Below are 22,714 nucleotides of genomic sequence, written 5' to 3'. Positions count from 1 at the left end.
GGCATGGGTGTAGTGACTGGCACAGGGGGAGGCATGGGTGTAGTGACTGGCACAGGGGGAAGCATGGGTGTAGTGACTGGCACAGGGGGAGGCATGGGTGTAGTGACTGGCACAGGGGGAAGCATGGGTGTAGTGACTGGCACAGGGGGAAGCATGGGTTTAGTGACTGGCACAGGGGGAGGCATGGGTGTAGTGACTGGCACAGGGGGAAGCATGGGTGTAGTGACTGGCACAGGGGGAGGCATGGATGTAATGACTGGCACAGGGGGAGGCATGGGTTTAGTGACTGGCACAGGGGGAGGCATGGATGTAATGACTGGCACAGGGGGAAGCATGGCTTTAGTGACTGGCACAGGGGGAGGCATGGGTGTAATGACTGGCACAGGGGGAAGCATGGGTTTAGTGACTGGCACAGGGGGAAGCACGGGTGTAGTGACTGGCACAGGGGGAAGCATGGGTCTAATGACTGGCACAGGGGGAGGCATGGATGTAATGACTGGCACAGGGGGAAGGCATGGGTTTAGTGACTGGCACAGGGGGAAGCACGGGTGTAGTGACTGGCACAGGGGGAAGCATGGCTTTAGTGACTGGCACGGGGAGGCATGGATGTAATGACTGGCACAGGGGGAAGGCATGGGTTTAGTGACTGGCACAGGGGGAAGGCATGGGTTTAGTGACTGGCACAGGGGGAAGCATGGGTCTAATGACTGGCACAGGGGGAAGCATGGCTTTAGTGACTGGCACAGGGGGAAGGCATGGGTTTAGTGACTGGCACAGGGGGAAGGCATGGGTTTAGTGACTGGCACAGGGGGAAGGCATGGGTTTAGTGACTGTCACAGGGGGAAGCATGGCTTTAGTGACTGGCACAGGGGGAAGGCATGGGTTTAGTGACTGGCACAGGGGGAAGGCATGGGTTTAGTGACTGTCACAGGGGGAAGCATGGCTTTAGTGACTGGCACAGGGGGAAGGCATGGGTTTAGTGACTGGCACAGGGGGAAGGCATGGGTTTAGTGACTGGCACAGGGGGAGGCATGGGTGTAGTGACTGGCACAGGGGGAGGCATGGATGTAATGATTGGCACAGGGGGAAGCACGGGTGTAGTGACTGGCACAGGGGGAAGCATGGGTTTAGTGACTGGCACAGGGGGAAGCACGGGTGTAGTGACTGGCACAGGGGGAAGCATGGGTCTAATGACTGGCACAGGGGGAGGCATGGATGTAATGACTGGCACAGGGGGAAGGCATGGGTTTAGTGACTGGCACAGGGGGAAGCACGGGTGTAGTGACTGGCACAGGGGGAAGCATGGCTTTAGTGACTGGCACGGGGAGGCATGGATGTAATGACTGGCACAGGGGGAAGGCATGGGTTTAGTGACTGGCACAGGGGGAAGGCATGGGTTTAGTGACTGGCACAGGGGGAAGCATGGGTCTAATGACTGGCACAGGGGGAAGCATGGCTTTAGTGACTGGCACAGGGGGAAGGCATGGGTTTAGTGACTGGCACAGGGGGAAGGCATGGGTTTAGTGACTGTCACAGGGGGAAGCATGGCTTTAGTGACTGGCACAGGGGGAAGGCATGGGTTTAGTGACTGGCACAGGGGGAAGCATGGGTGTAATGACTGGTACAGGGGGAAGCATGGCTTTAGTGACTGGCACAGGGGGAAGCATGGCTTTAGTGACTGGCACAGGGGGACGGCATGGGTTTAGTGACTGGCACAGGGGGAAGGCATGGGTTTAGTGACTGGCACAGGGGGAAGCATGGGTTTAGTGACTGGCACAGGGGGAAGCATGGGTCTAATGACTGGCACAGGGCTAGGGCATGGGTTTAGTGACTGGCACAGGGGGAAGCATTGTTTAATGACTGGAGACAAAAAAAAAAACAAGTACAGATAAATGAATAGACTCAAAGTCTCTAATTTGTAATTTTATTAGACGCTAATCAGATTTTTGTCTTTTCAAACAAATTTATAAAAGAAATAATAAAATAAAGCATATTTATTGTCACAAATCATTTCTTAAAGTGAACCAATTTTCCGGGTAACGGTACTAGCAGCGCCCAGAAGACGTGCTGCACCGCTGCCTCACCGTGTGTCCTGTGTCTGCTGGAGAGACTTTAGCTGCTGAAACTCTCTTATTCTCGCACAGGAGCCGGGAACTGGTCATCTGAGCGGGGAGGTAGTCACCTGGGCTGTGACTAGTCGCTGCTCTCTGCCTGTCAGCACGCTCTGTAGGATGACTGACAGGAAATGATACCAGTAAGAAGTCGCTTATCCTGTCAGTCATCCCGCAGTGTGCGTAGACAAGCAGAGAGCTGTGACTAGTCACAGCCCAGATGACTACCTCCCCGCCCAGAAGACTAGTTCCCGGCTTTATTGTGCACCGAAATGCAACACTAAGAGCCCTATTAGAGAAAATGATTACCGGACGTACTTGGCTGATAATAACTGTTTGGTGTAATAGCTCATGCTGAAATACAACGATCAGCTGATATGCACGATGTTGGTTGATTGTTGTTTTTCAGCATTTTATATTAAAACGACAACAAAGGTCGGCCGGCCATTGCTGTGTAATAGGCAGCAGCAGACCGCCACTGTCTTCTATGGGCCACCCGGACAATCTAAAGATCCCATCGCTCCTCCCTGCTCACTGTCTCTGCGTGTAATAGCACAGACAACGAGCAGGGAACATGACAGGTCGGTACTCACTTGCCGTGTAACAGGGCCCTCAGTTTCAGCAGCTAAAGTCTCTCCAGCAGCCACAGGACACATGGTGAGGCAGCGTTTTAGCACGTCTTTCAGGCACTGCTAGTAGCCTTACTTATAAAATATGATTGGTTCACTTTAAAGTGTCACAGTCACATAGAGACATGTCAAAAGTTTCAAAGACGATGATTAGCCGACATCGTGCATGATCGGCTGATCGTTGCCTTAGAACATGACCTATTGCACCAAACAATGATCAAACAAATATGGCCGATAACTGCTTGGTGTAATAGGACTTTTACTACAGAATCCACCTCCTGCCGAAGCTTCTACCGACTTGTTCTATTGACTGGTGACAGCCTGAAAACGCAGACTGACCAAACCTTTAGCCCCCTCTCTATGACAGTGACCCTTTCATGTCTGTTTAGTACAATTATAGCAGCGAGGAAGAACGTCCCTTTATCAGAGCCGTCATGTAATTCATAGACAGTCCTGTACCGGAGTCTCCAGATCTGTATGAGCAGGATTGGGGAGCAGGGGTCACTTTTGTGGTAGACTCTACAGCCACGTTTATCAGGACGGATATCTCATCACCGCTGTAAGAAATACACCGAGTACCATAATCCACACATTAAAGCCGGTCCTCCCGATCAGCGTTCATGGACATATCATAACCCCCATCGGTCTTCACCCCAGACGCTCGCTGTACTCCCTATGGGTTACCACCAGGTGTGTAGTGATTCGGAGCATTCAACCAATTTACTGTAGTGATTTATAGATGAGAGAATCCGGTGGTGGTTCCGTATATATATATCACAGGTGCTAATGTTTCAGTTCTATTTTAGCCACAGCTGTTCGGTGAACTTCATCAGGTCCGTCAGCCAAACGCAGTGCCCGTGCCCAGGCGTGAAACTGAGCAAGAGGGAAGTCATTACTGAGTCCTGCAGCTCCGAAAGCCTGAAAGAGAACGATGGTAATAGGTTTTATTAAGGATATTTTGGATAAATGGAAGTTTAAAGGGGAACTCCAGCAATTTTTTTTTATTTCAAATTAACTATTATCAGAAAGTTATACAAATTTGTAATTTACTTTCAAATTTAAAAATCTCGAGTCTTCCAGTACTTATCAGCTTCTGTATGTACTGCAGGAAGTGATGTATTCTCTCCACTCTGACACAGCACTCTCTGCTGCCACCTCTGTTAATGTCAGGAACTGTCCAGAGCAGGAGAGGTTTTCTATGGGGATTTGCTGCTGCTCTGGACAGTTCCTGACATGGACAGAGGTGGCAGCAGAGAGCACTGTGTCAGACTAGAGAGTATACACCACTTCCTGTAGCACGTACAGCAGCTGATAAGTACTGGAAGACTTGAGATTTTTATATAGAAGTAAATTACAAATCTACATAGCTTTCTGAGACCAGTTAATATGAAAGAAAAAAAAATCACTGGAGTACCCCTATAATAAAAGGAACTCAACCAACAATAATACACTAAAAATAATCACTGCGTCTTTACAAATACCATTTTATGCTGTTTTATGGCAAAAAGTTATCACACAAAGGAATGTTGGACCAAAACCGATACATTATGGCAGATTTAATATTCCAAAAATTTGCGCCACCTTAGTATCAATACTATTTATGATGTGTTTTAGACCGTAGCTTGTACAGCAGGGGTGTATGGCTTGGCTGGGTACGGTCTGGAGGGAAGGGACGTGGCTTGAATTGCTAGACTGCTAAAACTGCGTCAAAATATTAGTGTCTAGGAACTCCAAGCATATAATACTACATACAATACACAGATAAACCAATGTATCTGCTTCATAGGACACAACTACTTCAAACCCCACAAGCACAGTGTAAAATATCAGCATCCCATAGACTGATCACTAGAATATCGTTTTTACCTGAATTGCTCGGTCAACAACATTTTGAGCCATAGTCGGGGCGACCATTTTAATCAAAGCAATTTCTAAAGCAGCTTCCTATAGAAAGACGTGAAATAAGCATAAAACGTGTAAAATAAAGTTAGACTAAAAATCGATTCACACATTGATGTAAAGCGGCTTTCAAAATAGTTTTTTTTACTATTAGTTTGTTATTGTTATGATTAGAAAATGTGAGATTATATATACAAAACAGATGTTCAATATACTATAAATCCATGCTGCGGTTAACATCTTAAAGGGGTTGTCTGAAGAATTACTTCTATATTTAAAGTGTAACTGCCATGTAAATGTCATTTTTCAGAAATCAATAAGTATCAATAGTACAAATTTTTTGACGATTTTTTTTAACGATTTTAAGAAACTCTGTAATAGGTTTTATTAAGCAAGAGAGCTTCCTTCTGTGTTCAAAAAGCTGTTTTCCTACCTCCCCCCTCACTTCAAAAGAAGCAGGATTTCTGTGTCCATTATGCTCTATGGAGAGGGGAGGGGACGAGGGGGGTGAGTGAGCACGGAGAGGAGAAAAGGCAGCCCTGCAAAACACTAAATCCTGCAATCTTCTCTCACCAAGCTCCTAGATAAGCACTGATCTTTCTGACCTCTGAATCCAGCGTTTTATGTGCCCAGACAGTCCCCAAACTATACAGCTGCTTTTCTGCCCTTCCTGCTCACTCATCCCCCTCAGCCCCTTCCCCCTCTATAAGTTATAATGGACTCAGCAAACCAGTCTTCACTTTGCTCCTTTGTAATGTAGACAGCTTTGCCCGATAATGAGCATATAAGAAAGGGGGGGGCTGGGAAACAGCTTTTTGAGTACAAAAAGAGGCTTTTTGGCTAATAAAACCTACTACAGAGTTTCTTAAAATTGCTTGTACTATTGATTTCTGCTTGGTGCACTAGGTACGTGACTACCACCCTCAGTCCACTGATCTACCCCACCAGCCTGCCCCCCTCAGGTTGGGTGAATATTCATGAGAAGGGGCAGGCCAGTGGGGTGGATTCATGCACGGAGGGTGGTAGTCCCACCCCCACTATACTAAACAGCCTAATTTACATATTGATTAATGCGAAGAGTTAGCGAAAATGGTGCCGAAGACGATGGTAGACGAATAACTCCATTCTCAGTATTCTGTGCACTATGGAAACATAACAGCAGTGTCGTCTACCCTGATGTTAGTTTCCCTTTACACTTTTTTTCTCAATAATGTCAGGAAGGCACCAGGGAGTGTGACAGGTAAGTATTACTTTCCATATGCTGTTTCATCAGCCGCCGGCCGCCCACCTGCTATTGTACGTGGCGATGTGTGGTCGGTGGCTGATGATTTTTAAACCTACTGAAAGACAACAATCTGGTGATGATCGGCTCTTCGGCTGATCACTGTCTTGCAAAAGGGACTTAGGGTACTATTAGACTAAGCGATTTTTAACGATTAACGATTGCAAACGAGATTGTTTATCGATATCCAGAAATCGTTCACCATATTACACAGAACGACAGTCATTAGTTACAATGGTCACTACGATCGGTCACTCCATCTGATTCCGGCAAAAGAAGGAATAATGTGGAATTACACTGAACGATTAGTGAACGATTGCGGAATTACATCAAATCGTTGGGCTCGGTTCACACTGCATTTTTGCAATCTGTTTTTTTTTTCATCTGTTTTATGCAAAAAAAAAAAACTGATAAAAAATGCATTTGTGTGCATCCGTTCTGATCCTTTTTTCCATTGACTTCCATTATAAAAAAAGATGATAAAATGGATCAGTTTCTTCTTAGCGTACACAAAAATGTGGTCAACCACACCACACTAAAAAACCCCAAACAGATGCATTTTGATCCTTTTATAATGGAAGTAAATATAAAAATGGATCAGATGGATGCACACAAAAGCATCGTTTTTTTCATCAGGGGGTAAAGAGGGATTGATGTTATGTCGGATCCCAGCAGGACGCTATGTCAGTCAGTATCACCGCATGGCGGGTTTACAGGCTCTCTAATACACTCCTAGATCTTCTAGCACCATTCCTATCAGCGGGGTAAGAGTTTACCTTATTGCCTACGGTATCCATAAGATGGGCGGCTTTAAGCACCAGAAGCCTGGCCTGATCAATCTCCGCTCTGGATTTGGCGATATCTGCTAGGATCGTCCCTTGTTCAGCCAACGGTTTACCAAAAGCGATTCTCGATTTTACCTGATGATGATACAGAAGGATAAGGGTGGAATAGATGCCGCTAGTGATCTCCAGTCCTGTTGCCATGTACAGCAGCTTTTCATATTGATATAGACATAAATTAAAGTGATACTGCCCCCCCCTCTCTCGCTTTATTGGTGGACAATGTAAATTAGGGGCGGGGCTTGACTGCACTTGGCCTCCATCTCCCTGCCCAGAATTACACTGTCCACCAATAAAATAGAGAGATTTTAGAGTAGAAAGAAGACACAGATAAGTGGTATACAGGTATATATAGAGTGTGCAGCATCTAAGCGTAGAGTAAGGGGGGGGGGTATCACTTTAAAGATATGAAGGAGACTGTTTCCAAAAAGAACTACAGAAAGTTGTCAAGAATCAACTTAAAGGGAACCACCTGTCACGCGGGACCAGGGCAAAACCCTCCCTAACTCGTAATAAAACTTTTTATATTCACCCTCTCAATCCCGGTGACGCTGTAGATGCCTGAACGGTAATTCCCTATGGACGTCGGACTCATTAGCATAATACGAGTAAAGAAAAGGAGCTGGGATTTCTCAGCAATGCCACCGACATCCAGAGGGTCACCGAGACCAAGAGGGTAAGTATAAAAATCTTTATTAAGGGGTAGGGTGGGTGACAGGTTCCCTCTAATCCTGTCTGCAGCTATAATATAGGCTCCAGCACTGTGTCCAGACATATCGCTATTACCGTTTCTCATATGGCAAGAAAATGGACTTTGTACGTGACCTGTGCTGTATGTAAATCCAACCTATATAAGAATGGGGGGTCCTAACCTGCTAACTAGTCACAGCTGGCAGGAAACATCATCGCTAATCTCTCCTCTCTGGGAGGGTCGGCACTATACGCCAACGCCCCCAGAGAGGTGGGATGACTGGAGATGTTTCCCGCCAGCTGTGACCACTTAGCAGCTCTACCTTCTGAGGCGGAGTTTCCGCTGCATCTCCATAGCTCTTGTCTCCAGCATAATGTAAGTCTATGGAGCGGAGACAGCAGCAATGTAGATGCAGGAGGAAGATCGTCTTATAAGGAAAAGATATATGCGGGGAGAGCAGGAGCTTGGGAGCCGATTCCAGCACCAAATTGCTGACACAATTGCCATTTTTCACAAAAAAAGACCTTCACATCGGAGGAACACTTTAACCTTTTCATTCCAGGTAATGTATATATTTTTTTTTACCTGTCCTAATTGTAACATCATAAGTAATGTTTTAAAGGGGAACTATAAGCAGGTAAGACGAATCTCACCTGCTGATATGTCCCTACTGCACAGGAGAGGTGGAGAATGATGGTATGCAGGGCCGGCGTCAGCACCAGGCATACTCGGGCAAGTGCCGGGGCCCACAGTGCCTCAAGGGGCCCCCCTGCACTTGCCCACCCATTTCTTCCCCTCTCACTGCGCTCACACACTGACACACATCACACTGTGTGCAGGTGGTGAGCGCACACATCATTACCTGAGGCTGTGGGGGGAGGGGGGATGAGCCGGGCGCAGGGATGAGGGGGGCGCTGGTGAGCCACTTAAGTCATTTTGTGGCTCCTCCAGGCCTCAGTCTCTCAGCGTCGGACCAGAGGAGAGGGGGGCGGGGCTCACTGCACGGCAGCCTGTAGAGGCCAAACAGCAGGTCAGGGCCCAGAAGCCTCCTCACAGTGCTGCCTGTGCTGTGCTTCCCTGCCCCCTACTGTATTCCTGGGTCTCCTGACCTCCACAGCAGCCCCGGCAGAGGGAGAAGATGTAACAGGACTGCCAGATACAGAGGTGAGTGTATGTGTGACTGAGTATACATGCATATGTGTGCAAGTCTGTATGCAGGTGTTGTGTGTGTGTGTAAGTCTATGCAGGTGTTGTGTGTGTGTAAGTCTGTATGCTAGTGTTGTGTGTGTAAGTCTATGCAGGTGTTGTGTATGAGTATCTGTCTATGTGTGCTGGGAGTAGGAAGGTAGGGTCACCTGTGGCAGATTTTCCCCTTTACTTTCCATGGGGGAGTCACAATATGCAATAAATCCACTGTTGTATTGCTATTTTTTTTCTCTCCATTTAGTGTAGGTGATCAGCAGTGTATTATAAGTATATATATATATATATATATATATATATATATATATATATACACACACACTCATACAGGGGGGGATAATAAGTATATAATACACTGCTGATCACCTACACAGAATGGATATATATATATATATATATATATATATATATATATATATATATATATATATACACATACATACATATACACACACACACACACTCATACAGGGGGGGATAATAAGTATATAATACACTGCTGATCACCTACACAGAATGGATATATATATATATATATATATATACACACACACACTCATACAGGGGGGGATAATAGGTATATAATACACTGCTGTATACCTACACAGAATGGAGAGACATATACTTATTATCCCCCTCCTGTATGAGTGTGTATATATCTCTCCATTCTGTGTAGGTATACAGCAGTGTATTATATACTTATTATCCTCCTGTATGAGTGTGTGTGTGTGTGTGTGTGTGTATATATATATATATATATATATATATATATATATATATATACACTGTATATCTCCATTCTGTTTAGGTATACAGCAGTGTATTATATACTTATTATCCTCCTGTATGAGTGTATATATCTCTCAATTCTGTGTAGGTATACAGCTGTGTTTATATACTTATTATCCCCCTGTATGAGTGTGTACAGTATATATCTCCATTCTGTGTAGGTATACAGCAGTGTATTATATACTTATTATCCTCCTCCTGTATGAGTGTGTATAAAATACACTGCTGTATACCTACACAGAATGGAGATATATATACACACTCGTACAGGGGGATAATAAGTATATAATACACAGCTGTATACCTACACAGAATGGAGAGATACATACACACACATACAGGAGGATAATAAGTATATAATACACAGTTGTATACCTACACAGAATGGGGAGATATATACACACACATACAGGAGGATAATAAGTATATAATACACAGTTGTATACCTACACAGAATGCAGAGATAGAGACCCTCTAAAAGTGATGCCACATGATTTACTATACAAAGGGGCCCGCTGGGGCTCTGTCGCCCAAGGGCCCACCAAAACCTGGAGCCGGCCCTGATGGTATGTCTCTTATAGTATAGTATGTCTCTTACCTTCAACCTCGTTACTGTTCCGGTGCAGTTAGCTCCACAGTCCGGTGAGACCGTTAGGAGCACTGCCCGCCCCCATAGCGCCGATTTGGCCAGTCCCTAGCTGGCCCGCTCTATTCATTATCATTAGAAAGGGGCGGGTCAGCTTGGAGAAGATCGGCTCTATGGGGGTGGGCAGTGCTCTAATGGTCTCACTGGACCGTGGAGTACACGACTAACCAGAACGGTACAGAGGATGAAGGTTAGAGACATACTGTATGAGACGTACCTTCCTCCTCGGTGTCTCCAGTGCAATAGGGACATTAGATTAGATTTGTCTAACCTCCTGATAGTTCCCCTTCAAATCACTTTCCTCCATTTGATATCCTTTGTGATTTTTAACAAATTTAAAAACACTTCAGTCGCCAAAAAAGAATCACCTTATCCCAGAAAACAGCTCTAATGTCTTGGCCACTAGATGTCTCACTTTCATACAAACTTCTGTGCACTGCCTGTTGTTGGGGGTCTTCCATCTCTAGCAGCAGAGAGATCAGGACATAATACAGGGATTCGGGGCCTGGCTTAGAGAGAAGAGAGTCTGGACTGTGCACATGCATCCTAAACCTATTTACCTCGTCCAGAGGGTCCACACTCTGCCTGAAAGGTAAATCAAGGTTTCCTTATTTCTTACCAACCATAAAGTTCTAGGCAACTATTCCTTTTGTAAATTCTCATATATACTATGTACACAGTGCTGTGATGCCCTTCCCCACTGTAATACTCTCTCCTACTGGTGTACTTTCAGTTCATATAGCATCTTGCAGACAAAGTACATCCATTAGCCCTTTCCAGCCCCCATACCATCCATAATACTGTACTGTAAATAACCCCCTCGGCCTATTCAGTCCAGTGCATTTTCTCCAGCATCATAGAAGGAACCCCGAGGGGCTCAATGAGGACCCCAAACAGCAACGCCAGTCTAAAAATCACCTTGTTACCACGAGGTACTAATACCATGCAGGTTTATTTAAATGTTGGAAGTATGGGATATGCTTTAACAAATACCCCGCTCTGTTTTATCACAGCAATAAAGGGCAATACGGTGACGTCTATGAGAACAACCCCATAAAATGACAAAAATAGCTCTGAATATATTTCAAAGGGCAGAAAGTCATAAAATAGAATATTCATACGGTAAAAAATGGGAAATCTTTACTATTTGGGTGGATCTCTCTCTACTTGTCCCATAATCGTGAACTATGTACTCTGTAATAGGAAAACAAACAAAGATTACAACTCGTTAGATATGGGTCATAGGTCACCGCAGGAAACACTCACAGTGCTAAGGTAAACATAGTAACACCACAAGTACTAAGTACCGTCATATACCAGTATATAGCAATGTGGCCTTTGTACCACTGGGGTCCCACATCGTATCTGTCCATAGACAACACCTGCATAGTATCTCCATGTCCTTCCTCCAGGTACTACTACTTCAGCACTCCTAAAACTCCCCATGCATGAGGAATACACAAATCGTATATAACTTTACACATATGCATCACTGGTGTATAACAGTACAGTACATAGGTCGCCTATACTGACAGTGTTATACACAGGGGTAATGCAGGGAACGTCGCCTTACTCTTTGTTTCATTAGAGACAAGGACCTCTCTGCATTTCCGATCAGTCTCATACAATGGTGTATCCTTCCCGGGCCCAGTCTGCCTTGTGCAATCTCAAATCCTCTTCCTCTCCCCAGCAGTATATTCTTCTTAGGCACTCGCACATTGTCAAAGCGCAATTCTCCATGTCCAGCTGCGGACGGGAACAGGACAATGAAGTTGGAACATGAACATAAAGGCAATGTGTCACGTAAAATTTATTTTACTAAACTTGTTCTTTTATTCTAATCTGTTTCTATTTTTTGGCTGTAATTTATTTATAAATTCACTTTTTGTACATTGTGATGGGTGCGGCCCTCTTGCCTTGGCTGTTCTTTACAGCATTTAGCGACACGCTTTACAGCAAGACTCATGGACATAGACGGCAATAGACAGACTCTGTCCCCTTGAGATGAATGTGAGACATTACTGAGCGCGCTCTGTGACCTGTGAAAAGGTCATTCCACAGGGAGCTGCTATTGTCTCCTCTATCTACTGGTGTCACATGACAATGCTGTACAGATCATTTTACTGCAGCCTCCTCTTATCACCACCAACACAACAGGAAGTCTCAGATTAGTTTTAGCCCCAGTGGTGAAAATGAGAACTGCAAGATATTAGGATTATTTTATAATATAGATAGAAAAATGGAAAATTATAAAATATGTCACCAAAAATTCATAAAAACATTATTTATACAATTTATAAAATATACATTTTCTGATTACACTGTCCCTTTAAGGTAAAGTTCCCAGTACTAACAAGTATACTTTATATTATAAGGCTATTTAATGTAAAGAATTACTTGGAATGACGCCTCATACCTGGAGCATCATCTAATCCATAGACAGTCAGAGGCCTCAGGACCGTCACTCCAGGTGTGGCCATTGGAACCAAGATCATTGTTTGCTGTTTATGGCGAGGAGCATCTGGATCGGTCTTCCCCATAAAGATACAGATTTTACATCGTGGATCAAGTGCACCTTAAAAAAAAACCACGGTACCTTTATCTCTCCATCCCCATATAGGAAAATGATGGGAAAAAATTACAAAACATTACATTTTAACCAGCAATGGATCTGAAAAGAGGAGAAATCTCAGTCTTTCCTTTATGACCTGTTCCCTGTTTATAGTCTGTTCTTGGCTTTGGCTTCAAAAATCTGTCAAATAAATAGGTAATAGGGCCCTTACAGAGGGTTTACACAGACAGATTTATCTGACAGATTTTTGAAGCCAAAGCCAGGAACAGACTATAAACAGAGAACAGGCCATAAAGGAAAGACTGAGATTTCTCCTCTTTTCAGATCCATTCCTGGCTTCGGTTTAAAAAATCTGTCAGATAAGTCTGTGTGTGTAAATGCAACCTTATGGTGCGTTTACACAGGCAGATTTATCTGACAGATTTTTTAAGCCAATGCCAGGAACAGACCATAAACAGGGAACGGGTCATAAAGGAAAGACTGAGATTTCTCCTTTTTTCAAATCCATTCCTGGTTTTGGCTTCCAAAATCTGTCAGATAAATCTGCCTGTGTACACGCACCGTTAGTCTTACCTTAGGGGCCCTTTACATGGGGCAATTTTTGGCAAGGAGTGTTGCTAGAAACAATAATCATCCCATGTAATAGTGACAGCGATCAGCTGAGGACGGAGCACACTGCTGATCACATCTTTTGGGCTGCACTAAAATGTATCACTGTTGGACGAACTAAAATGTGTAAACTGGGGATGTATGAAGCCAACAGCAATGTATTTAAATGGCCATACAAACAACGCAGGGATTGTTTGTGCGGCCCGGCATAAATGATCTGAGGGCATTCTGAATGAGCGCTGATCTTGGTGATTGGCGCTCATCTGCGTCCTTGCAAAGCCACATATTGGGCAATGTAAAAGGAAATTCACTGTCTGACTACAAATAAGCATAAATCATAGCTCAGCACAGTCCACAGACCCCAGATAGATGCTGCCACCAGTTATCGACCATGGGCATTAAAGGGGTTGTCCAGCGAAAATCTTTTTCTTTCATATCAACTGATATCAGAAAGTTATATAGATTTGTAATTTACTTCTATTAAAAAATCTCAAGTTTGCTGTATGTCCTGCAGGAAGTGATGTTTTATTTTCAGTCTGACACAGTGCTCTCTGCTGCCACCTCTGACCGAGACAGGAACTCTGTCTCGGTTTTCTATGAATCCCCATAAAAAACCTCTCCTGCTCTGGACAGTTCCTGTCTCGGCCAGAGATGGCAGCAGAGAGCACTGTGTCAGACTGAAAATAAAACAAAATTTCCTGCATGACATACAGCAGCTGATAAGTATGGGAAGACTTGAGATTTTTTAATAGAAATAAATTACAAATCTATATAACTTTCTCACACCAGTTGATTTGAAAGAAAAAGATTTTCGCTAGACGACCCCTTTAAGACTCGACACATGCATTCCAGCAATATAAGAATTAAACACGCTATCAAACCTGGGGATTCTTTAGGAGTATGTAAGGGCCAAACTTATCAATGTTTTAGACTTCAATATAAAAGTAAAGTGCTTATAAGAAACCTTTTTTTTTAACACACAGGAAGTTGCTAGATAAAGGTTCTAGATTTTTAATTCCACACCTGACGTCCACCATTTACGTCCATTAATGATGAATGAATCTCCATCTTCCACGATTGATGATTCAATATTGGTGGCATCAGAAGAGGCAACCTAATAAAGAAGCAATAAGAGGGCATTGTCACCAACCTGGGTGCTTCAGTGCCAGATTAAAGGCAAACAGAAGACTCATTAAAGGGGTATTCCAGTCAAACATAACTTTTGATATGTTGCTGCCCATGGTGACACTAACAATTCCTTCCATACTTGTTATTATCAATTCAGTCTCCTTCCCCCAGTTCTTAGCTGCTGCTTTCTGCTGAAGACACAAAAATCTGTGAGTGAGCTTTTCTCTCTGTTTCCCCCTCCTCCCTTCTGAGAAGGCTGATGTAAACAAGTCTCTGACAGGCTTTATCTGCAACATTGTAGCTTCTATGTAATGCTCAGAGGGTAATCACAGTGAGATCATCAGCAACTTAACATCAGATTCCCCCTCCCAGCATTACAAAGAAGCTACAAAGTTGCAGATAAAGCCAGTCAGGGACTTGTTTACATCAGCCATCTCAGAAGGGAGGGTGAGACAGAAAGAAAAGCTCACACACAGATTTTTGTGCCTTCAGCAGAAAGCAGCAGCTGAGAACTGGGGGAAGGAGACTGAATAGATAATAATGGAAGGAATTGTTAGTGTCACCATAGGCAGCAACATATCAAAATTTATGTTTGAGTGGAATACCCCTTTTTAAAAAAAAGTAACATCTGACAGATGAATATAAAGATAAAAAAAGTAAGAATAATCAGTGAAAGCTCAAGCTGAAAAACTGTGAGAGAGGTGGAGACATTTCATAAGTTTTAGCAGGAACAGGAAGCATGATACACACGAGGCCTGGCGCATAGCATGTCCTACACCCATTCACTTACCTGCGGTTCAGTCATTGCAAAACAGGATCGGATCTCCCCTTCTAATAACGGCTTTAACCACTGATCCTTCTGTTCTTCTGTTCCATACCGAACCAGCACCTCCATGTTTCCTGTGTCCGGGGCCGCGCAATTAAATATCTAAATATCATAAAAAAAGTAATAGTGTCACATAAAAGTAATAAGGAAAGTAAAACAATGACCATAAAAACACAATGAGGGGGAGATTTATCAAACATGGTGTAAAGTGAGACTGGCTCAGTCGCCCCTAACAACCAATCAGATTCCACCTTTCATTTTCCAAAGAGTCTGTGAGGAATGAAAGGTGGAATCTGATTGGTTGCTAGGGGCAACTGAGCCAGTTTCACTGTACACCATGTTTGATAAATCTCCCCCAATATATTCATTCTCCAATACAAATGACATTATGCACCAGTGTAAAGCAGATTATGGGCATTCTCTGCTCTGCCTTATTCCCAAGCTCCCTAATACAGTATCACGGGATAGTTCACCAAAAAAGATTTCCTTTCAAATCAATTGGTGTCAGAAACTGCAAGAGACTTGGTAAGTTACTTCTATTAAAAAAATCTCCAGCCTTCCAGTACTTATCAGCTGCTGTATGCCCTGCAGGAAGTGGTGTATTCTTTCCAGTCTGACACAGTGCTCTCTGCTGCCACCTCTGTCCATGTCAGGAACTGTCCAGAGCAGGAGAGGTCTTCTATGGGGATTTGCTGCTGCTCTGGACAGTTCCTGACATGGACAGAGGTGGCAGCAGAGAGCACTGTGTCAGACTGGAAAGAATACACCACCTCCTGCAGGACATACAGCAGCTGATAAGTAGAGATTTTTAATAGAAGTAAATTACAAATCTATATAATTTTCGAAAACCAGTTGATATTAAAGAAAAAGATTTTCACTGGAGTACCCCTTTAAAAAACGTATACTGCAAAGGGAAGACATGTTTTTTGCTGGATGTGTCTTGATATTGATGTATAGCGGCCCAAGGCGTTTCCAGTCTTTGTCGGGCGACTAGAGGCCTATAATAAATGCCTCCAGGTAGTATATCCTGCATAACAAACCTCAGGTGCATAAAGAGACGTCCCCATCAGCTCACAGAGATGGGCGTACTCCATGTTGGTCAGCCTGGCACCATACTTGCCCTCTGGGTCACTCTCCAACGGAAGGAAAAGATTCCATAACCCCTGACCCTTGGCCTTTTCCTGTAACGTACAAAGCAGAGTTCCAGCAGTTAACCCCTTGGTTTAAAGGGAAAAATGACATCACAAAATAGACAGAAGGCACCTCGGGGGACACTTATCAAGGTTGCACCCCTTGCGTTTGCCACAGAGAAGGTGCAGATTCTTGCCTTCTCCAGGGTGTACACCAGCCATGACCCCCGCTCTTAATAAATGTCCTCCTTGGACTTGTTAAAAGTTTTGTAAAGTGACAGGGATACACTTACTACCTCCTGTAACTTAAAGGGGTTGTCCTAGTATAGGAAAAGATTTCTCTTTTCTTCCAGAAACAGCGCCACACTTGTTCATGGCCTCTGTCTGGTATTGCAGCTCAGCCTGTGGAATAGGACACAGCTGCCTATGGGTATTCCACCCCTTTAACATACCTCTCACATCAGTATTCAGACCATTATTATTCCATTTGTTTCTCCATGTGCTTTTACTATCTTTTATTTGCTTTATATTATCTCTCTCTCTCCAGGTTCCCGACACAGAGCTCCACACACTGACCAAGTAGTAATCTCTATTCTCAGCCATGCAAACATAGATGAAGCAAGTCTGGCCGTCATTTCTGCCTCTCTGCTCCCCTACTTTTCTTTGTAGTAACTTGTCAGCAGATTTAGCATAAAGGGGTGCTCCGGCGAAATTTTTTTTTTTTCAAATGAGCACATAAAATGCAATAGACATTAACTCCTTCCATCCTGGGCCAATTTACATTTTTGCCTCCTTGTTTATAAACAATGCGTTTGCGCTTGCATTTTTTTACCTACAGACCCACATGAGCCCATACTTTTTTCAACACCAATTATACTTTGCAATGACAGACTTAATTTTCCATTAAATTTGCATGCTAAACCGGGAAAAAAATACTTGGGCAGTAAAACTGTTAAAAAAAAGGTGCAGTTCTCTTGATTTGGGGTAGGAAAACTGGCATGTCATCTATGTTCCTTAAGTCGGTACGATTACAACAATATGTAACTTGTATAACTTTTATTTTATTTGATGCCTTTTAAAAAATGAAAATCTTAAAAAAAAAACAAAAAAACCCCGAGATGTTACTTAAAATTGCTCTATTCCCATCCCTATTACAAGTTTATCCTTTGGTCTATGGGGCTGTGTGAGGTGTCATTTTTTGCGCCATGATCTGTACTTTATATCGGTACCTTGATTGCATATATGTCACTTTTTGATCACAATTTATTACAATTTTTCTGGATTTGATTTAACCAAAAATCAACAATTTAGCACTTTGGCATTTTTTTGCACTTACACTGTTTACTGTGCGAAATCAGAAATGGGATAGTTTAATAGTTCGGGTGATTATGAATGCGGCGATACCAAATATGTTTGTTAATTTTGTTATTTTTATTTATAAAATAGGAAAAGGGGGCAATTTAAACTTTTATTAGGGGAGGGGATTTTTTTTTATTAATAAAAACACTTTTTTTCTGTAAACATTAACTTTTAGTCTCCCTGGGGAACTTTTATCATTACAGAGCTGATCTCTCATAGAGATCAGAGCAGTATATTTAATACAGCACTGATCGATTAGATCATTGCTGTATTACTCTGGTCTGGATTACTGAGCCAGGATCAGCGTCATTCTGATGCAGAGGCACGGCTTTGTAAGAAGAAGGGATCTCCCTTCCGTGAGGGATCCCCCCCACTAGTCCCCAGGCAAGGGGCACAGAAGCCATTTAAATGCAGCTGTAAGCTTGACCAGCTGCATTTGAATGGCTTAATTAGCCATTGCACAGCAGAGAGCACTGTGTTGGACTGGAAATAATACACCACTTCCTGCAGGACATACAGCAGCTGATAAGTACTGGAAAACTGGAGATTTTCTAAAAGAAGTGAATTACAGTTGATATGAAAGCATTTTTTTTCTTTTCGCCGGAGTACCCCTTTAAGTCAGCCATGAGCCACAGGAAACGTGTAAACCCTTCTTGTAAATCAATTGTATCCATTTATGCAATGACCAAACATTCACATAGAATGTTCTATTTCATCTCTGATAATATTGTCTAAAAACATTATTTATGTCTTTATTTTTGCTGTCACCTTAAGGTCTTCAATCAGTTGGTGTGGTTTCCACCTGTTCTCAGAAAATTGATAGTTTCTCAGTTCTTGCTCAGCCGGGTAAATCTGGAGTTCCATAAATTGCTTTAATTTAGCGTACAGACCTCTGACCTCAGCGGAGAGTCCATCAGGGCTGATGATCAGCATCCCCCTCTGTTCTGAGTGCAGGGCGGCTCTGGGCACATAGGTTGTACAGTCCTGAGGTGTCAGCTTGTGCGCCCGACTCCAGGTAGTGTACAATCTTTTTTGTGGATTTTTGGATAAGTCTCCAGATTCAGATTTGAAGACCCGAAAACCTTCCTTTGTTGCAAAATCCCAGGCTATGTCGGCCATATATTCTGCTAATTTACCACTGGCTCCTGCATCTGCAGAACTGGCCTGTCCTACAAGGAGAGAGGATGGAAAACAATTACTAAGATTTCAGAAAAATTAAATAAAAGGAGGCAAAATGGTTAAAGAGAAGTCTGGTGCAAATTTTTATTAAAGTATTGTATTTGTATACAAATCACCAATATACACTTAATTACGCACTTACTACTGCATCAAGGCTTGACTTCCTGGATAACATGGTGATGTCACTTCCTGGATAACATGGTAATGTCACTTCCTGGATAACATGGTAATGTCACTTCCTGGATAACATGGTGATGTCACTTCCTAGATAATATGGTGATGTCACTTCCTGGATAACATGGTGAGGTCACTTCCTGGATAACATGGTGATGTCATCACTCGACTCCCAGAGCTGTGTGGGCTGTGGCTGCTGGAGAGGATGATGGCAGGGGGATGCTCACTGTCCCTCCAGAGCCCTGTGTCCCTCAGTGTCCCTCTGCCATCATCCTCTCCAGCAGCCACAGCCTGCACAGCTCTGGGAGTCGTGACATCACCATGTTATCCAGGAAGTGACATCACCATGTTATCCAGGAAGTGACATCACCATGTTATCCAGGAAGTGAAGCCTTGATGCAGTAGTAAGTGCAGGGAACAAGCACTTTATAAGCATTTCCCGTAATAAATGTATATTGGGAATTTGTATAACTGTTGGGGGACAATACAATACCTTAATAAAATTTTTAGCCAAATTTCTCCTTTTATGCTGTGATTTTGCAATCCGTATTTTATCCATTGTATGCAAAAAAATTATGAAAAACTGATGTATTTTTTGTGCATGTTTTTCCGTTGACTTCTATGATAAAAAAAGGATTAAACTTTTTTTTTTTTTTTTTTTTTAGCGTACGCGGTCAACCATATTTTTGTGTACGCTAAAAAAAAAATGGCTGCGTTTTGATTCAATTTGTTTAGAATGAAAGTCAATGGAAAAAACGAATCAAAATGGATGCAGACAAATATATCAGTTTTTTTCATAAAGCAAATGAAAATAACAGATTGCCTTAGTTTGGGTTCACATTGCAATTTTGAATTCTATTTTTTTCATCCGTTTTATGCAAAAATCGTTTGAAAAAAATGCATTTGTGTGTATTCGTTATTCCGTTGACTTCCATTATAGAAAAAAAAAGATCAATAAAAAACTAATAAAAAGACATCCATTTTTTTAACGTACACAAAAACGTGGTTGACCACATTTTTGAGGACGTTAAAAAAAAAAAGCGGATGTGTTTTGATCTGTTTTTTAATAATGGAAGTCAATAGAAAACAAATCAAAATAGACGCACGCTAACGTATCTGGTTTTTGCATGAAACAGATGAAAAAAACGGATGGCTAATACGAAGTGTGAACCTGGCCTTATGTATAAAACGGATAAAAAACGGATGTATTTGTGTGCATCTGTTTTGATTCATTCTCTGTTGATTTCCATTGTAAAAAAACTGATCAAAAAATGCACCCTTCTTTGATCCTTTTTTTAACCCTTTGAGGACCAGGCCCAAAATGACCCAGTGGACCGCGCAAATTTTGATCTTAGTGTTTCCGTTTTTCCCTCCTCCCCTTCTAAGAGCTCCAGCACTCTCACTTTTCTATCTACAGGGCCATGTAATGGCTTATTTGTTACAGGAATAGTTGTACTGTGTAATGGCGTCTTTCATTTTACCATAACATGTATGACGGAATCCCAAATATTATTATTTATGAAGATATAAATTGGTGAAATCGTAAAAAAGAAGGCAATATGGTAACGTTTGGGGGGTTCCTGTGTCTACGTAATGCATTATATGGTAACAGCGACATGATACTATTATTCTATAGGTCAGTCCGAACACAACCATATGCAGGTTACACAGATTCTCTAATGTTATATATTTTTTAAATGAAATCCTTTTTTTTGGCAATTAATTATAAATAAAATGGGCCTATTGTGACGCTTATGACAGTTTTATTTTTTCACCTATGGGGCTGTATGGGGTGTCATTTTTTCCGCCATGATCTCTAGTTTTTATTAATACCATATTTGTGAAGATCGGACGTTTTTATCACTTTTTATTAATTTTTTTTTTATATATAATGTAACATAAAATCGGTAATCCGCGCACTTTACCTCTTTTTCGTGTACGCCGTTTACCGTTCGCAATGACGCTTGTTATATTTTAATAGATCGGACAATTAAGCACGCTACGGTATATTATATGTTTGTTTATTTATTTATTTTTATATGTTTTATTTATATAATGGGAAAGGGGGGTGATTTCAACTTTTATTGGGGGAGGGGTTTTGAGGTAGTGTGTTAGTGTTTTTAACTTTTTTTTTTACACATTTGAAGTCCCTTTGGGGGACTTGTACTTGCTCCGGAGCACGCTTCATAGCGGGAGAAACAGCCAGGGCGTACAGTTACGCCCTAGGTCGTCTGGGGACAGACTTCCATGGCGTAACTATACGCCCTGGGTCATCTAAGGGTTAAAATAATGAAAGTCAACGGAAAAACGGATCAAAACGTAGGCAGACAAATGCATCTGTTTTTCCATCCGTTTTTTTGCATAAAATGGATGAAAAACAGATTGCAAAAACTTATTGCCTTATTTAGAAAACAGATGAAAAACGAATAAAAACAACGGAAGCATGAGTGCATACGTTTTGACCTTTTTTCCATTGACTTCAATTATACAAAAAAAGGGATCAAAACGCATTTGATTTTTTTTAACGTACATGAAAAGGGGTAGACCGCGTTTTTCCTAACACTAAAAAATGATGCTTTTTGATCCGTTTTGTTTTTTGTTTTGTTTTTTTGAATCCCAGTCCCTGGATGCCTGCTGATCACTACTTCCCTATATCAGCACAAAGAAATTCCCATTCAGCCGATCCCTGGCTCAGTTGGGTGATTGGTGTTGAGATGGTGACCAGGACTTGGACCCAAGGCACTGTCGGAATGGCAAGATTTTTAAAAAACTTTTTCAACCTACTCTGGCCCGACAGCTATGTCTCCTGATGTCTCCTGATGTCTCCTGGCCCATGCATGTCAGGAACTGTCCAGAGCAGCAGCAAATCCCCATAGAAAACCTCTCCTGCTCTGGACAGTTCCTGACATGGACAGAGGTGGCAGCAGAGCACTGTGTCAGACTGGAAAGAATACACCACTTCCTGTAGGACATACAGCAGCTGATAAGTGCTGGAAGACTGAAGATTTTTTTTTTTATAGAAGTAAATTACAAATCTCTGGCACCAGTTGATTTAAAAGAAATTTTTTAGGGTGAACTATCCCTTTAATGAATGTTGTGGTATAGTCTGCGGTACCTGTGAGAGATCTCCTATAGACACCCTGCAGGATCGCTGCGACTCGGAAAAATGAGAAAGCCATGTAAAAATACAGATTCTCAGCCTTCGGGATTCCCATGTTTTCACAGTACAACTCAAAGTATTCTTCTGCGGAGGGAATCCCCAACTCTTTTAGATCGAAATTTTTTAAACCTATGGAAACAAAATGGAATATTTAATACCAGAAATAGAGGAAATTCCTCACTGTACAAGTAATAGTGTCAGATTCCCATGGAGTACAGTACTGTATTAACCATTTTTGGTCCCTAAAGTTTTTAAAATGCATAATAAATGTTGTTTTTTGTGGCTGTAATTGGTGGCACATCTCTCTGTGTACACAGGACATATGTGGCCAATAGTAATGCATGTAAAAGGGGAAAAAAATCCTTCAAATCAACTATTGTCAGAAAGTTAAAACAGATTTATAATTGATGTCTATTTTAAAATCTCCAGTCTTCCAGTACTTATCAGCTGCTGTATGTCCTGCAGGAAGTGGTGTATTCTCCCCA

The 22,714-nt window shown here is 42.5% G+C and overlaps 1 protein-coding gene across 2 annotated transcripts in view; it reads right to left on the bottom strand.

Annotated features, from left to right (window-relative positions):
- Positions 1 to 2,197: 2,197 nt before the first annotated feature.
- Positions 2,198 to 22,714, bottom strand: part of ACAD10 (acyl-CoA dehydrogenase family member 10) — a 45,999-nt gene continuing 25,482 nt past the window's right edge. For both annotated transcript variants that reach the window (XM_069960792.1, XM_069960791.1), the window contains exons 12-21: positions 22,185 to 22,358; positions 18,485 to 18,885; positions 16,268 to 16,408; positions 15,192 to 15,329; positions 14,297 to 14,387; positions 12,509 to 12,667; positions 11,666 to 11,838; positions 6,698 to 6,841; positions 4,607 to 4,684; positions 2,198 to 3,658 (exon numbers count right to left, since the gene is read on the bottom strand). In XM_069960792.1, the coding sequence (XP_069816893.1) occupies positions 3,524 to 3,658; positions 4,607 to 4,684; positions 6,698 to 6,841; positions 11,666 to 11,838; positions 12,509 to 12,667; positions 14,297 to 14,387; positions 15,192 to 15,329; positions 16,268 to 16,408; positions 18,485 to 18,885; positions 22,185 to 22,358 (1,634 nt within the window). In that variant the 3' untranslated portion in view covers positions 2,198 to 3,523. The remainder of the gene's footprint in view (positions 3,659 to 4,606; positions 4,685 to 6,697; positions 6,842 to 11,665; positions 11,839 to 12,508; positions 12,668 to 14,296; positions 14,388 to 15,191; positions 15,330 to 16,267; positions 16,409 to 18,484; positions 18,886 to 22,184; positions 22,359 to 22,714) is intronic.

Source organism: Dendropsophus ebraccatus, chromosome 3, assembly GCF_027789765.1.
Source record: "Dendropsophus ebraccatus isolate aDenEbr1 chromosome 3, aDenEbr1.pat, whole genome shotgun sequence".
NCBI lineage: Eukaryota > Metazoa > Chordata > Amphibia > Anura > Hylidae > Dendropsophus > Dendropsophus ebraccatus.
The sequence above is the reverse complement of the archived record's forward strand: the minus strand, read 5'-3'. Positions and strand labels throughout refer to the sequence as shown.